Source organism: Heterodontus francisci, unplaced genomic scaffold (assembly GCF_036365525.1).
Source record: "Heterodontus francisci isolate sHetFra1 unplaced genomic scaffold, sHetFra1.hap1 HAP1_SCAFFOLD_51_2, whole genome shotgun sequence".
In the NCBI taxonomy this organism is placed as follows: domain Eukaryota; kingdom Metazoa; phylum Chordata; class Chondrichthyes; order Heterodontiformes; family Heterodontidae; genus Heterodontus; species Heterodontus francisci.
Window position 1 is genome coordinate 5,255,782 of NW_027141369.1, and position 16,426 is coordinate 5,272,207.

Here is a 16,426-nt window from a genome sequence, read left to right on the forward strand (position 1 = left end):
GGCTATTGCAGAAAATACGCAAGTATGGGGTTGAAGGTGATTTAGAGCTTTGGATCAGAAATTGGCTAGCTGAAAGAAGACAGAGGGTGGTGGTTGATGGCAAATGTTCATCCTGGAGTTTAATTACTAGTGGTGTACTGCAAGGATCTGTTTTGGGGCCACTGCTGTTTGTCATTTTTATAAATGACCTGGAAGAGGATGTAGAAGGGTGGGTTAGTAAATTTGCAGATGACACTAAGGTCGGTGGAGTTGTGGATCGTGCCAAAGGATGTTGTAGGGTACAGAGGGACATAGATAGGCTGCAGAGCTGGGCTGAGAGATGGCAAATGGAGTTTAATGCAGAAAAGTGCGAGGTGATTCACTTTGGAAGGAGTAACAGGAATGCAGAGTACTGAGCTAATGGGAAGATTCTTGGCAGTGTAGATGAACAGAGAGATCTTGGTGTCCAGGTGCATAAATCCCTGAAGGTTGCTACCCAGGTTAATAGGGCTGTTAAGAAGGCATATGGTGTGTTAGCTTTTATTAGTAGGGGGATCGAGTTTCGGAGCCACGAGGTCATGCTGCAGCTGTACAAAACTCTGGTGAGACCGCACCTGGAGTATTGCGTGCAGTTCTGGTCACCGCATTATAGGAAGGATGTGGAAGCTATGGAAAGGGTGCAGAGGAGATTTACTAGGATGTTGCCTGGTATGGAGGGAAGGTCTTACGAGGAAAGGCTGAGGGACTTGAGATTGTTTTCGTTGGAGAGAAGGAGGAGGAGGGGTGACTTAATAGAGACATATAAGATAATCAGAGGGTTAGATAGGGTGGAAAGTGAGCGTCTTTTTCCTCGGATGGTGATGGCAAACACGAGGGGACATAGCTTCAAGTTGAGGGGTGATAGATTTAGGACAGATGTGAGAGGTAGTTTCTTTACTCAGAGAGTAGTAAGGGCATGGAACGCCCTGCCTGCAGCAGTAGTAGATTCACCAACTTTAAGGGCATTTAAGTGGTCATTGGATAGACATATGGATGAAAATGGAATAGTGTAGGTCAGATGGTATCACAGGTCGGCGCAACATCGAGGGCCGAAGGGCCTGTACTGCGCTGTAATGTTCTAATTCTAATTCTAATTCTAAAAAAAAAACCATCTTCTGAGATCCAATATTTACACAGGTCATGATGAGTTTATTATCAGTATTAATTCCCATAATGTGTCCAGACATATACATTAGATACAAGTCAAAATCACAAGTGCATAATCAGATTGAGAGATTCTGAAATATAGTATAACCTGAGATACAAACTCAGATTCCAGTTTAAAACTCATCCGGATTGTGAAACTAAAAGATACATTATAAATTTGATGAGTTTAGTCTGAGCTATAAATTACATACCAGTCCTAAAACCTCATATTGTCAGAAGGAAGATACTGTACAATTCCAGACTGAGCTCATTTTACACACAAGTCCAAGATTCTCCCTCAGACTGAATGGCACTGATCAAATTGATTAGTACAGCCTGAGTTACATTTGCACATCAATCCTGTATCAGATTGAAAGACACGTTATCTTTCACTATTATGTTCACAGTGACAGATATTTAATACTTGGCAAAACTTCAAACATATTGTCTGCTTAAAACCAACCACATCAGTGGCCTGTTGCTGTGCTGACATTTTATGTAGAATGAATCCAGACTTGCAAACAGTCCCAGGGATGGAAGGTTATATAATGATATATAGATATTGACTAGATATTGACAGATAAAGTGATGCTGAAACACATGCTCAGTGCCAGATGCTGAAAACTATGGGTTGATTATTGCACTCACTCACAGTACCTCAGCCTGAGTCATCTAAAGCAACCTAACACACAAATAGTAGCACTGAGAGATTGAGAAATAGTCCAAAACTCACATAGAGTACCAGGCACTGACAGATACAAACTGAAAACTATCCACACATGGATATGGGATTGGCTAACTCACAGAAAACAGAGAGTGGGGATAAATGGAGCATATTCAGATTGGCAAACTGTAACTAATGGAATGCCACAGGTCCAGTGCTGGGGCCTCAACTATTTATGGTCTATATTAATAACTTGAGTGAAGGGACCAAGTATATTGTTGCCAAATTTGTAGATGGTACAAAGATAGGTAGGAAAGAAAGTTGTGAGGAGGACAAAATGTGTCTGCAAAGAGATATAGATAGGTTAAGTCAGTGGGAAAACATTTGGCAGATGGAGCATAATATGGGGAAATGTGAGATTGTCTACTTTGGCAGGTAGAATAGAAAAACAGAATATTATTTATATAGAGAGAGACTGCAGAATGCTGCTGTACCAAGGAATCTGGGTGCCCAGGTACATGAATTACAAAAATGTTAGCATGAAGGTATCGCAAGTAATTGGCATTTTTAGCAAGGGGAATGGAGTATAAAAGTAAGGAAGTTTTGCCATAACTTTACAGGGCAATAGTGACATCCCATCCCCATACAGTTTTGGTCTCCTTACATAAGGAGGAAATTACTTGCATTGGAATCACTTCAAAGAAGGTTCACTCGGCTGATTGCTGGGATGTTTGATTGTCTTATGAGAAAAAGTTGAGCAGGCTGGGCCTATACTCACTGGAGTTTAGAAGATTGAGAGGTGATCTTATTGAAACCTGTAAGATTCTCAGTGGGCTGGACAGGTAGATTTTTCTCCTTGTGGGGGATTGTAGAATTAGGGGCCAGAGATAAAGATGAGCAGTCGCTCTTTCAAGAAGGAGATGAGGAGGAATTTCTTCTCTGAGAGGGTAGTTAATCTTTGGAATTCTGCTCTCCAGAGGACTGTGGAGGCTGTGTCATTGAATATATTCAACGCAGCAATAGACAGATGTTTGATCTACAACAGAGTCAATGGTTATGGGGGCAGGCAGGAAAGTGAAGTTAAGGCCACAATCAGAACTGCCATGATCTTATTGAGTGGCAGAGCAGGCTTGATGGGCCAAATGGTCTACTCCTGTCCTATTTCGTATCTTCTTATGTTCTTACACACACACACACACACAACCAATGTGTGGTGGATCTAGAATTAATCCCACTTTCATACACAATACCAGTGACTGAAAGGTACAGAATTAATCCCACAGATAGATACAGTACCACCGACAGGTACAGAATGAATCCCATGCTCACAGTCAGCACCCAGGATCGAAAGATACACGTGATTTCTACCCTCACATAACAATATCAGGCTGAGTTACAGAATGATTTCCACATTCATACTGGGCACCAATGACTGCGAATTAATTCATCCCACAATCACACACACTACCAAAGGCTGACAGATACAGAATTAATCCCACACTCCTATGTAGTAGCAAAGACTGACACATACAAAATCATTCTCAAATACTCCTACAGTACCTGGCAGATTCAGTGACTGCCAAACTCACATAAATCACCACAGACTGACAGATAAAGAATGAACTCACACACACACTGAGATACTGACAGATATACCTTGAATTCCACACATACAGAACCACTGACAGATTAAGACTAAGTCCAAAATCACATAACATTCCAGAGACTGACAGAATGAATCAAATACTCATACACAGTGCCACTGACAGAATGTATTCCACACTCACATACAATACCGAAGACTGACAGATACAGAATGTATCTCACACTTTCACAAAGTACCAGTGAGTGACAGGTCCAGAATGAATCCCACATTCACACATGATACTAGAGATGGACAGCTAAAAAACAATAAGACTGCCAGAATAGATAGAATTCACATCAAAATTCTAAAATATGGCAGAGAAACACTCGACACAAATACATGTCTCATTTCCCTCATCTAGAAGGAGGAGAGCATGTCAGGGGATCGCCGTGATGCGGTAATTGTGATCATCTTGAAAAAACGTTGACACGACCGACTGTGTTAACTATAGAGGGGTATCCCTGCTGTCCACCACAGGGAAGGTCATCACAAGAGTCCTTCTCAACTGCCTCCTCCCCGTGGCTGAAGAACTCCTACTGGAATCACAATGTGGATTCTGTCCATCAACAGGCACAGTGAACATAATCTTCACAGCAAGACAACTTCAAGAAAATGTAAGGAGAAGCAGCAACCTTTATACATAGCCTTCTCTGACCTGACAAAGGCCTTCGACTCTACCAACCGAGAGGGATTATGGAATGTCCTCCTCAAACATACTGCACTGCGACATGCAAGCTGTAATCCTTGCCAACGGATCTATCACTGACCCAATCCGAGTGCAAACTGGGGTCAAGTAAGGCTGTGTCATCGGCAACAATGCTCTTTTCCATCTTCCTTGCGGCATCACTCCACCTCATCTCCTCACACTCAAACACAATACCTGACAGAGACAGAATGAATCCATACAGCACCAGAGACTGAGTTACCAAATTACATAAAACACTCAAACACAGTAGTCTAGACTAAAAATGAAATTAATTGCACACTCACATGCAATAGCAGAGACACAACGACACAGAATCAGTCAATAAGTGTCCTCCCAACAACAGCCAGGACATTTCCAGGAAGCTCCACACAGGGAGCGGCTCTTTCAACAGAAACTGGGGCTGGAGAGAGTCTTTGTGAAATATACTTCCTGATTGCAGTATGGGTGTTTGTGATTGGTTGCAAATATTTAATCTGATTGGATGGCGAAAGAGACCAATAGTAAAATTACAATAAAAAACCATTGTGACATCACTCCCAATCACGCAATCACAATCTTTACTTTCCCCCATCCCTCATTAGCATAGTGCTGTGGGATTGTCTATTTAATCCGCACTCGGAAGGGGTTTGGTTTATTTCTGAGTCTGAAATTGAAACTGAAGATGGTAGAGGAGAAGAAGAAAGCAGCTGCTAAGAAGGGCGCCAAGAAAACTGTGAGTAAACCGTCAGCAAAGGGCGGCAAAAGGCGGAGAAAGTCGAGGAAGGAGAGTTACTCCATCTACATCTACAAAGTGATGAAGCAGGTTCACCCCGACACCGGCATCTCCTCCAAGGCCATGAGCATCATGAACTCGTTTGTGAACGATATTTTCGAGCGCATCGCGGGTGAGGCTTCCCGCCTGGCCCATTACAACAAGCGCAGCACCATCAGCTCCCGGGAGATCCATACCGCCGTGCGCCTGCTGCTGCCCGGGGAGCTGGCCAAGCACGCCGTGTCGGAAGGGACAAAGGCGGTGACCAAGTACACCAGTTCCAAGTAAAACTGCACAATGGACTGAAAAAACATCCCAAACACAACGGCTCTTTTAAGAGCCACCCACAATCTCTCTGAAACAGCTGCATCCGAAGATCTCTATGAAATCATTTTAAGACAATGTGTAACATAATAAATGTCCCACTGCTGTGTTTTTGTCTGCTGTCCCATAAACCGAACTCAAACCCATAATCCGCTCATCCGCCTTTACTTTTTTGCTTAAAGCTGTTATTGTGGTTTTGCACAGCCCCTGAATGACCGCATTAACAGCTGCTTTCAGGGGTAAGGGTCAGACCTCAGTCCCTTCACCCTATTCCTGAAATGTGAACCGATTCATCATTTTATGAACAGCAACTCTCCGCAGTGTTACAGCCCGGAATGGGATTATTACACAGCAGACTAAGGGCTGTTTGAGGACTCGATCCGGCTCCCTCTTTTCAGAGAAGGACACTGGGCTCTGATTGAAGATAAACTGAATGTTTCCCTTCAGGGAAGTGCTGTGAACAGGGATTTAGTACCTCCCGGGACAGTTTGAAAGCAATTGTAGAAAGATCCACAATTTAAACAACATTTTAAACCCGCGTCTGTAATTGGTGACGGAAAGAGTTGAATAGAACAAAATAAAGAGAAGGGATTTTAAATATTTGACTAAGGATGACATTTATTTTAATCCACTCCTTTCCGACAATGAAATTGGCGGGCTTTTTGAAATTGACAAATTTTCTGCTTCTGATGTTGTGGCGGTAAATCCCGCCCACTTCTGTTTGTCAGTGACCTGATTGGTGAAGAATATAGGCAAATGAGGTGAATTTAGTAGCGACCAATGGGGAGAGTTTTCAGTCTCTAAGTAAAGTAAATGCTGCGGAAATTATTCATTCTTTGTGAAAGTATTTGTGAGATTGTGGAAATGTCTGGAAGAGGAAAGACCAGCGGCAAAGCTCGGGCCAAGGCCAAGTCTCGCTCCTCCCGGGCTGGACTGCAGTTCCCGGTGGGCCGTGTTCACAGGCACCTAAGAAAGGGCAACTATGCTGAGCGTGTGGGTGCCGGAGCCCCGGTCTATCTGGCTGCTGTGCTCGAGTATCTGACCGCTGAAATCCTCGAGCTGGCTGGCAACGCGGCCCGGGACAACAAGAAGACCCGCATCATTCCCAGACACCTGCAGCTGGCCGTGCGCAACGACGAGGAGCTCAACAAGCTGCTGGGAGGGGTGACTATCGCTCAGGGTGGGGTGCTGCCTAATATCCAGGCCGTGCTGCTGCCCAAGAAAACCAGCGCTCAGAGCTCCCAGAAAAAGTAAAGCGGCCGAAATGTCATCTAATAAACCAAAGGCTCTTTTCAGAGCCACCCACAGTCTCTGTGAAAGGGCTGGTTCCTGTCTGATTCCAAAATGTCAGTAACAGGACCGAATGAGAACTATTTCAAATGTTTAAGCATCTGTTTCAGTGATTTCTCACTGTCCCCTCAAACCTGTCTAATTTATTACTTCAACACCAATTTTGAGTTATTTGTCCCGTGACAGATTGCTGAATAGAGTCTTTTACCGCCAGTTACAGATAAGTAGACAAAAAATCACAGATTAAAACTACGTAATATATCTAACCCATCACAAACTTTTTTTATTCCGCTTTTATCGGCACAAAGTCGTGGCGCGATTTTACGAACAGCTTTAAACTAACGCCAGATTTTCCATCAATTCGCTTCTTTCCGACACTGAAATTGGCGGCTTTTTCGAATTCAAACTGTCTGCCAATTTAAGCCAGTGATTTGTTGTATTTCCTAATTCGAAGCTCTGCGATTGGTTAAGACATGTGAATGAGAAGAGGGTGACCAATCAGAAGTGAGCTCGGGAGAGCGCGGGCTCAAACTGTGGGAATTCCAGGTCCCTGAATGACTGAGCTGAAACTGATCAGTTTCACAAACCCTGTCAGTTTCAGTGCAGGAAACACCGTCTCGGGGGAAATAACATCACAAGTGGGTCTGGTTCCAGTGACCGATTTAACGGCTGCTGCAAAACTCCCGGATTCCCTCATTGCAGCGAAATCATTTTGAAATTCTATGAAAACAATGAGTGATTCTGGAGGAGTGATGTGGCTTTTCACTGAGGGCATGTGTCGACTGGGGAAATAACGAACTGTAGAGCCTCGGGCACTGTTTACACAGCCCGTTTAGAAAATCAAATCCACTGCACATCCTTGCTGCAACTGAAATGTCAAATTCGGGGATTCCATTTTTTTTCATCCCGAACACAGCAGATTGATTGAACAAAGAATTAAAAGTAAAATACTGCGAATGCTGGAAATCTGAAATATTTCAGATTGATTGAACTGTTCTAAACAGCCTATCCCAGCTCCCGTTTCTCGGTCACTGCTCGCTCTGTGAGGCGGTGGGTGGCTCTTAGAAGAGCCTTTGTTGTGTGTTTGCTGAAAAGAGTCGAATTGTTCAGCCGCCGAATCCGCAGAGAGTGCGGCCGTGCCGTTTCAGAGCGTACACCACATCCATGGCAGTGACCGTCTTGCACTTGGCGTGCTCAGTGTAGGTGATTACATTGAGTGTGAGACAAATTCCATCCATCTTTTGTACTTTATGAGATTAATTTTGACACTTTCTGGTACATTATGTGACAGCGAGTTTAATTCTACATCTATCTGTCTGTGGTACTGTGTCTGAGTGTGAGATTATTTGAGTATCAGTCTATGAAACTAAATGTGATTGTGTGATTCATTCTGTATGTCAATCATGAGTATTGTATGCGTGGCAGCTTCTGTATCTATCTGCTCCTGTGGCTGAATGTGGATATCATTCTGTATCTGTCAGTGTCTGGAACTAAATGTGAGTGTGAGATTCATTCTGTATGCACCACTCTTTACAGTCAGAATGTGACTGTGTGATTCATTCTCTATGTGTCAGTCTAAAGTACTATATATGCCATGGTTTTAATTATGTGTCTGTCATTTTATGTGAGCTTGGGTATCAATGTATATATGTCAATCTCTGGTTCTTTCTGTGAGAGTGAGATTAATTCTCTATCTGCTGGTCTCTGAAATTAATTGATTTTGTGATTCACTCTGTGTCTGTCAGTCTATGATACTGTGAATAAGTGGGGGGTATATATGGTGTCTGTCTGAACTTGGTATTGAACATGATTGTAGGATTCATTGTGTATCTATCAGTATCCAGACTGAATGTGAAATAAGGTTCATTCTGTACATGAAAATCTCTGTTATTCTATGGAAGTGAACTCAAATATGCCGATCAGTCTTTGACACTGTATCTGATTGTGGGATTGACTCAATACCTTTCAGACTTTGCTACTATGCATATGTGTGGTTCAAGTTCTGCATGTCAGTCTCTGTTACTCTATGTGAGTGTGGATATCTTTTATGTATCTCAGTCTCTCGCAATGAATGCAAGTGTGGGATTAACTCTCTTTTCAACAGTATCTGGTAATGATTGTGAGCATGTGACTCCTACAGTATCTGTCAGTGTTTTCTATTGTATGTGACTGTGCAATTCTTCCTATGTCTTTCAGTGCCTAGTACAGTGTGTATGGGATTCATTCTGTACCTGTCAGTATCTGGTACTGAATGAGATTGTGGGATTCATTCTGTTGTCTGTCAATCTCTGCTCGTGTATGTGAGTGATATCTGTTATGCATATATTATTTTCTGGTACTGGAAGTGAATATTGTATTTATTCTTTACCAGTTAGCCTCTGGTACTACGTATGAGTGTGGGTCTCATTCTGTATCAGTCAGTTTCTGGTACAGTCTGCGTGTGCATATCCAGGGCTCATTTTGCATTTGGCAGTCTCTGGTACTGAATGTGTGTTACAATTCATTTTTTATGTGTCTGTCTCTAGGACAGTCCACTACAGTGGGATGAATTTTGTATCTCCCAGCTACTGGTATTGTCTGCAAACGTGATACATTCTGTATCTATGTGACGCTGGTGCTGTATGAGTGTGGAATTCTTCTGTACCTGTACTTAATATGTATCTACGGGATGCTATTGAGAACTATTTGTTGGACACCATAATGTATCACTATTTTCTTGTCTCACTGGTATTTTAAAATATAAACCACTGCACATTTTAACTGTGTGTTTTACTCAGTTGTGGTCTGAGCTTTTTGGACTAGTATTTAGTCTGCAACTGTATGAACACATTTGTGAATGACAACATATATTTCAAACTCACACATGGCATGCTCAGTATAATCAGAATCATTCAATTGATACGATATCATTCAGTACAGCTCTTGGAGAGATTATTGGATTGGTATGTAATGTGCAGTGCAGTGTGCACTAATTGACATAATACTGTAACTTTCCTTTTGATACTGTATCAGATGTTTGTACTACATTGTAATCTGTCACTCAGTCTGCAGTCTGGGCTACATTATTAGGATTCATTCTGTACGTTTCCATCAGCTGCTCTACCTCATATATAATTTGTAGCTTAGGGTGCACTCTTGTGGGATTGATCCGGTGCCTTTCAATCTGATAGTGGGTGTGATTTTGAACTGAGATTGATGGATCTACCTTTCAGCATTACTGAGTTGGGGTGAATTGGAAACAACTTCTGCCTCTCCTGCTTTGTTTGATTATCTGCTGGATTGAAAATGTGTCTCTGGAACTTGGGATCAGTGTGAGTCTGACTGCTTCTGCTCTCTGTGACTGTGGAACTCATGGCCTGTCTGTGTCTCTGAGCGCTGGGAGTGATAATGTACCTACTCTGTGTTAGAAGGAGTGGACTGTACATATCCTTGTGCTGGGGAATCATCACAATCCTTCTGGTTCCTTTAAGTATTTGCTGACAGAAGGAAAGAAAAATATCTCTTGTAACTCAAGATCAATTGAGGTAGAAACTAGAAAAGACATGAATGTAATATTTCAATTAATAATCATTATGACCAACCACACAGGATGATCAGTAATACAAAGAGTGTCAGTGTCTGATTCCACTGCAGCACTCAGCTTCTGCTGATCAGGTTTTCTTTGGTAGTTTTATAACAATTTAGTGACATCCAGGAACAACCCAACATCTGCACTGCTCCATGAATGGGAATACCTGCTGGAGCAGGGATATTTGCACAAGTCAAGTTTTTAATTCCACCTGGCATTATAATGCAAGAACATAATAACTAGGAGCAGGATTAGGCCATTCCGCCACTCAAGTCTGTTCCACCATTCAATAAGATCATGGCAGATCTGATCATAGTCTCAACTCCACTGTCCTGCTTGTCCCAATAACACTTCACTCCCTTGTAAATCAAAAGTCAGTCTAACTCAGCCTTGAATATATTCAATGACCAGCCTCCACCATCCTCTTGGGTAGAGAATTCCAAAGAACAACAACCCTTTGAGAGAAGAAATTCCTCTTCAGTTCCATCGAAAATGGGAGCCCCCTTATGTTGAAACTGTTCCCCCTAGTTCTTGATTCCCTCATGAGGGGAAACATCATCTCAGTAAATACCCTGTCAAGCCCCTTCAGTATCTTATATGTTTCATAAGATCACCTCTCATTCTTCTAAACTCCAATGAGTGTAGCACAACCAGGTCAAACGTTCCTCATAAGACAACATCTTCATCCCTGGAATCAACCTAGTGATGTTTGCCTGATGTACCTCCAATGCAAGTATTTTCCTCCTTAAATAAGGAGACCAAAACTGTATACACACTCAAGGTGTGGTCTCACCAACACGCTGTACAGTGGTAGCAATACTTCCCTACATTTCTACTCCAACTCCATTGCAATAAAGGCCAAAATTCCAATAGCCTTCCTAATTACTTGCTGTACTTCCATGCTAACTTTTTGTGATTCATATAAGAGGACACTCAGATCCCTCTATACCACAGCATTCTGCAGTCTCTCTCTATTTAAATAACATTCTGCTTTTCTCTACATCATACCAAAGTGGATAACCTCACATTTTCCCACATTATACTTAATATGCCAAATTTTTCCCACACACTTAACTTGTCTTTATCTCTTTGCAGACTCATTGTGTCCTCCGCACAACTTGCTTTCACACCTTTCTTTGTATCAACAGCAAATTTAGTTACAATACACTCGATCCCTTCATCCAAATCATTAATATAGGCTGTAAGTAGTTGAGGCCCCAGCACTGATCCCTGTGGCACTCCACGAGTTCCAGTTTGCAAACCTGAAAGTGACACCTTTATCCTAATTCTCTGTTTCTTGTTAGTAAGCATGTACCAGCGACCTGGGTTCGATTCTGGGTACTACCTGTGCAGAGTTTGCAAGTTCTCCCTTTGTCTGCGTGGGTTTTCACCGGGTGCTCCGGTTTCCTCCCACAGCCAAAGACTTGCAGGTTGATAGGTAAATTGGCCATTATAAATTGCCCCTAGTATCGGTAGGTTGTAGGGGAATTGAGGGAAGTTGGGGATGTGAGAGGGTAATGGGATTAATGTAGGATTAGTATAAATGGGTGGTTGATGGTCAGCACAGACACGGTGGCTGAAGGGCCTGTTTCAGTACTGTATCTCTAAATAAATAAAATAAATAATATAGTACCCGTTAACACCACGAGCTCTTACCTTGTGTAGTAACATTTTGCATGGCACTTTGGCGAATGCCTTTTCAAAATACAAATACACTATATCCACTGGTTCCCCTTCAGTTACCCTGCTTCTTACATCCTCAAAGAACGCTAATAATGTTGGCAAACTTGATTTCCTTTTCATAAATCCATGTTGACTCTGCATGATTGTATTATAATTTTCTAAATGTTCTACAGATTGGAGGGTGGCAAATGTAACCTCACTATTTAAAAAAGGAGAGAGAGAAAAAACAGGGAATTACGGACCAGTTAGCCTTACATCAGTAGTGGGGAAAGTGCGAGAGTCTATTATAAAGGATGTGGTAGCAGAACACCTGGAAAGCATAAACGGGTTTGGACAAAGACAGCATGGGTTAACGAAAGGGAAATCTTGATTAACAAATCTACTGGAGCTTTTTGAGGATGGAACTAGTAGAATAGATAAGGGAGAACCAGTGGATGTGTTGTATCTGGATTTTCAGAAGGCTTTTGATAAGGTCCCACATAAGAGGTTCGTGTGCAAAATTAAAGCAGATGGGATTGGGGGTAATATACTGGCATTGATTGAGAATTGGTTGGCAAACAGGAAACAGAGAGTAGGAATAAACGGGCCTTTTGCCAGGTGGCAGGCAGTGACGAGTGGCGTACTACAGGGCTCAGTGCCTGGGCCCCAGCTATTCACAATATATATTCAAGACTTGGGTGAGGGAACATTTCCAGGTTTGCAGACGACACAAAGCTGGGGAGGAAACTGAGTTGTGAGGAGTATGCAAAGAGGCTCCAATGTGATTTGGACAAGTTGGGTGAGTGGGCAAATGCATGGCAGATGCAGTATAACTTGGATTAATGTGAGGTTATTCACTTCGGTTGTAAAAGCAGAAAGGCAGATTATTATCTGAATGGCGACAGATTGGGAAAGGGGGAGGTACAAAGAGACCTGGGTGTCCTTGTACACCAGTCGCTGAAAGCAAATATTCAGGTGCAGCAAGCAGTTAGGAAGGCAAATGGTATGTTGGCCTTCATTGCAAGCGGATTTGAGTACAGGAGCAAGGAAGTCTTACTACAGTTATACAGGGCTTTGGTGAGAGCACATCTGGAGTATTGTGTGCAGTTTTGGTCTCCTTATCTGAGGAAGGATGTTCTTGCCATGGAGGGATTGCAAAGAAGATTTACCAGGCTGATTCCTGGGATGGCAGGATTGACAATGAGGAGTGATTGGGTTGACTAGGCCTATATTCACTAGAGTTTAGAACAATGAGAGGGAATCTCATAGAAACCTATAAAATTCTAACAGCACTAGTCAGGCTAAATGCAGGGAGGATGTTCCTGATGGCTGGGGAGTCCAGAATCAGGGGTCACGGTCTCAGGATATGGGTATGCCATTTAGAACCGAGATGAGGAGAAATTTCTTCACTCAGAGGGTGATGAACTTGTGGAATTCTCTACAAAGAAAATTACAGCACAGGAACAGGCCCTTCGGCCCTCCAAGCCTGCGCCGATCCAGATCCTCTATCTAAACATGTCGCCTATTTTCTAAGGGTCTGTATCTATTTGCTTCCTGCCCATTCATGTATCTGTCTAGATACATCTTAAAAGACGCTATTGTGTCCACGTCTACCACCTCCGCTGGAAACGCGTTCCAGGCACCCACCACCCTCTGCGTAAAGAACTTTCCACGCATATCCCCCTAAACCTTTCCCCTCTCACTTTGAACTCGTGACCCCTAATAATTGAATCCCCCACTCTGGGAAAAAGCTTCTTGCTATCCACCCTGTCTTTACCTCTCATGATTTTGTACTGCAGAAGGCAGTGGAGGCCAAGTCATTAAATATATTCAAGAAGGAGATAGATATATTTCTTAATACAAAAGGGATCAAGGGATATGGGGAGAAAGCGGGAAGAGGGTACAATATTATACGATCAGACTTGATCATTTTTGAATGGCAGAGCAGGGCCGAATGGCCTACTCCTGCTCCAATTTTTCTATGTTTTTTGAGATGACTGACTTAATCATTGGTTCCAGCATTTTCTCAATGGCAGACATTAGGCTAACAGGCCTATCGTTGCCTGCTTTCTCTTTACTGCTTTCTTGAACAGGGACATTACATTTGCAGTTTAATATCCACTGGAACTGTTGCAGGACCTAGGGAATTTAAGAAGATTACAACCAATGCATCCACTATCTATGCAGACACTTCTTTTAAACCTTAGAATGTAGGCCATCAGATCCAGTGGACTTGTCAACCTTTAGTCCCATTCGTTTTCCAAAAACATGTTTTTCTCGCGATGGTGATGTTTTAAGGTCCCCCCTCCTTACTCCCCTTGATTTTCTACTATTCTTGGGATGTTTTTCGTGTCTACTTCTGTGAAGACAGATGAAAAGTTCTTGTTCAGAGTATCTGCCATTTCCTTGTTTCTCTTGGATCAATCGTTCAACGGAAACCGACAGCTGCTGTTTAAAATGTTTCCTTGACACTACTCACCTGGCGCCAGCAATAGGTGTTGTTTGCATAACTGTCCCCATCCCTCCTGTCTGGCTCTGTTCCCTCTATTCACTGCTCAATAACAACACAGTGTGAAACTGGAGCTAAACCATGAACATGAATTACAGGTTTGAGGAGAGAAAACAACAATGATTTTCAACAGCAGCTTCTTCCTGCTCTGTCTCCGTTACCTTGTCCACAAACAGCCTGAGAAAGGCTTCTCCTTCTGCGCTCACTCCATGTTCCTGCTCCACTCCGCCTCTTACAAACAGCCCCCAACTCCCCCTGAACTTGCTCCGTTGTCAATGCTGATCTCTGAACCCCTCTGCGGACAGGCTCTCAAAGCAATGTGCTTGCTGGAAGGAGACTGCTGTTTACTCACTTACCCCGGGGCTCTAAGTCTCCATTCCCGTCTGTTTCAAACAAACTTCTTCCGCTCACTAATTAAATGACGCAGAAGGACACGGCTGGAGGAGGCGCATCGCGCATGCGCTTCTTTCCCCACTCATTTACAAAAAAAATAAATTGGAATAAAAGCAAAATACTGCGGATGCTGGAAATCTGAAATAAAAACAAGAAATGCTGGAACCACTCAGCAGGTCTGGCAGTATCTGTGAAAAGTGACGCAGAGTTAACGTTTCGGGTCAGTGACCCTTCATCAGAACTGACAAAAATAAACTGGAACTTTCCCCAGTTCAGTTTTCTCCGAGTTTGAGCAAAGGAACTGGGGCTGTGGGGAAAGGTCAGAGAACGTTTCAAGCTGGGGGATTCCCCCTTTCTGAAGCTCAGTTTGAGATCATTCCCTGCAGTGTGTTTGCTCTTCATTCACCCGTCTTCTCAAAGCAATCCTCCGAGGGAGTCGCTGTGTTTGCTGCGATCGCGCAGGAGTTAATATCTGACAGTAACAGTCCCAGATTAATGTCATCACATTGAAACTGTCCTTCACTGACAGTCATATCGAACGGTGTGAGCTGAGAGATTACAGAGATCAACAGGCTCAAGAGCGTTAAATTTGGAACATTGTTCACCTCACTCTCTAACTGTTACCCAGAGTCTAGGAATAATAATGTGTCTGTTTCTGATACAATATCAGTTAGAGATGAGACTGCACCGTCTGTCTCCCACGGATCTTTCAAGATAAAATGAGGCTTCCAGGTCAGCCTGTAACTGCTGATGGGGATCTCTCTCTCTCTCTCACTTATTCACTTTCAGCTCTGTCTCTAGTGCTCCATAAAAACGTGGGATCCAGTTATTGGGTGTGATATGGACACACGAATAGAAAATGCACGATTGACACTCCCTCTCTAATGCTGTACATATGTTTGGGATACCATTATTTAGGATGATATGTATGCACTTTATTGTGTTACTAATACTGTCTCTGATGATACATAAGAATGTGTAATACAGTGTGATATGGACACACTGTTACGAATGGTCGGACTGATTCTCTCTCTCTCTGTGGTGCTGGATATGAAAAGGGGATAATGTTAGTGAGCATCATAGAATCATAGAATCATAGAAGGTTTAAGGCAGAGAAAGAGACCACTTGGCCCATCATCATATGCGGCAGCCGAAAAACAGTGAACGTAAAGGAATGGCAGGGGGGGCTTCAACCTCGAGAGTCCACCTCCTGTGCTATGTGGGAGCTCCTGGATGCTTCCCGTGTCCTGGAGAACCATTTGGCGGTCATCACCTCGTAGCAGATGTAATGTACAACAATACTCCGCTCTCGTTGATTGACGTCTATGCCCCGGTTCAATGCAGCGAGCAGCTGACCGTCTTCCAGCATCTCCCACTGCTGCTGGCGACATCCAGGCCGGTCATCCTAGGCGGTGACTTCAAAGGCATCATCGATGCACCTGGATGATCCGGCAGAGACGACAGCAAACTGGATGCTATGTCCAGATCCTTAATAGAAACAGTAAAAGATGCCAAACTGCACGACGTCTTCAGCAAACCTGCAGACAGAGCGCAGCATAGATACACATGGTCAAGAACGGACGGGTCTGCCCATTCCAGGATTGACTTCCTATTTGTGTCCCGTGTTTTCACGGTCAGATCCACCGACGTCAAGCCGGTGTTCTTCTCCAAGCATTGCCTTTTACTGGCTGACTTTCACTTACAGGATGACCAGCGGGTTGGCAGGGGGACATGGAAGCTCAATGCTACA

The 16,426-nt window shown here is 43.2% G+C and overlaps 1 protein-coding gene across 1 annotated transcript; it reads left to right on the forward strand.

The window, feature by feature from the left end:
- Positions 1-6,118: 6,118 nt before the first annotated feature.
- Positions 6,119-6,508, forward strand: LOC137363022 (histone H2A-like). The gene has a single exon (XM_068027143.1). It carries the CDS (start codon positions 6,119-6,121, stop codon positions 6,506-6,508), a length of 390 nt encoding a protein of 129 aa, XP_067883244.1.
- Positions 6,509-16,426: the final 9,918 nt, after the last annotated feature.

What these genes read in the sequence shown, in the direction of transcription:
- LOC137363022 (XM_068027143.1), top strand. Translation starts at nt 6,119, where the DNA reads ATGTCTGGAAGAGGAAAGACCAGCGGCAAAGCTCGGGCCAAGGCCAAG.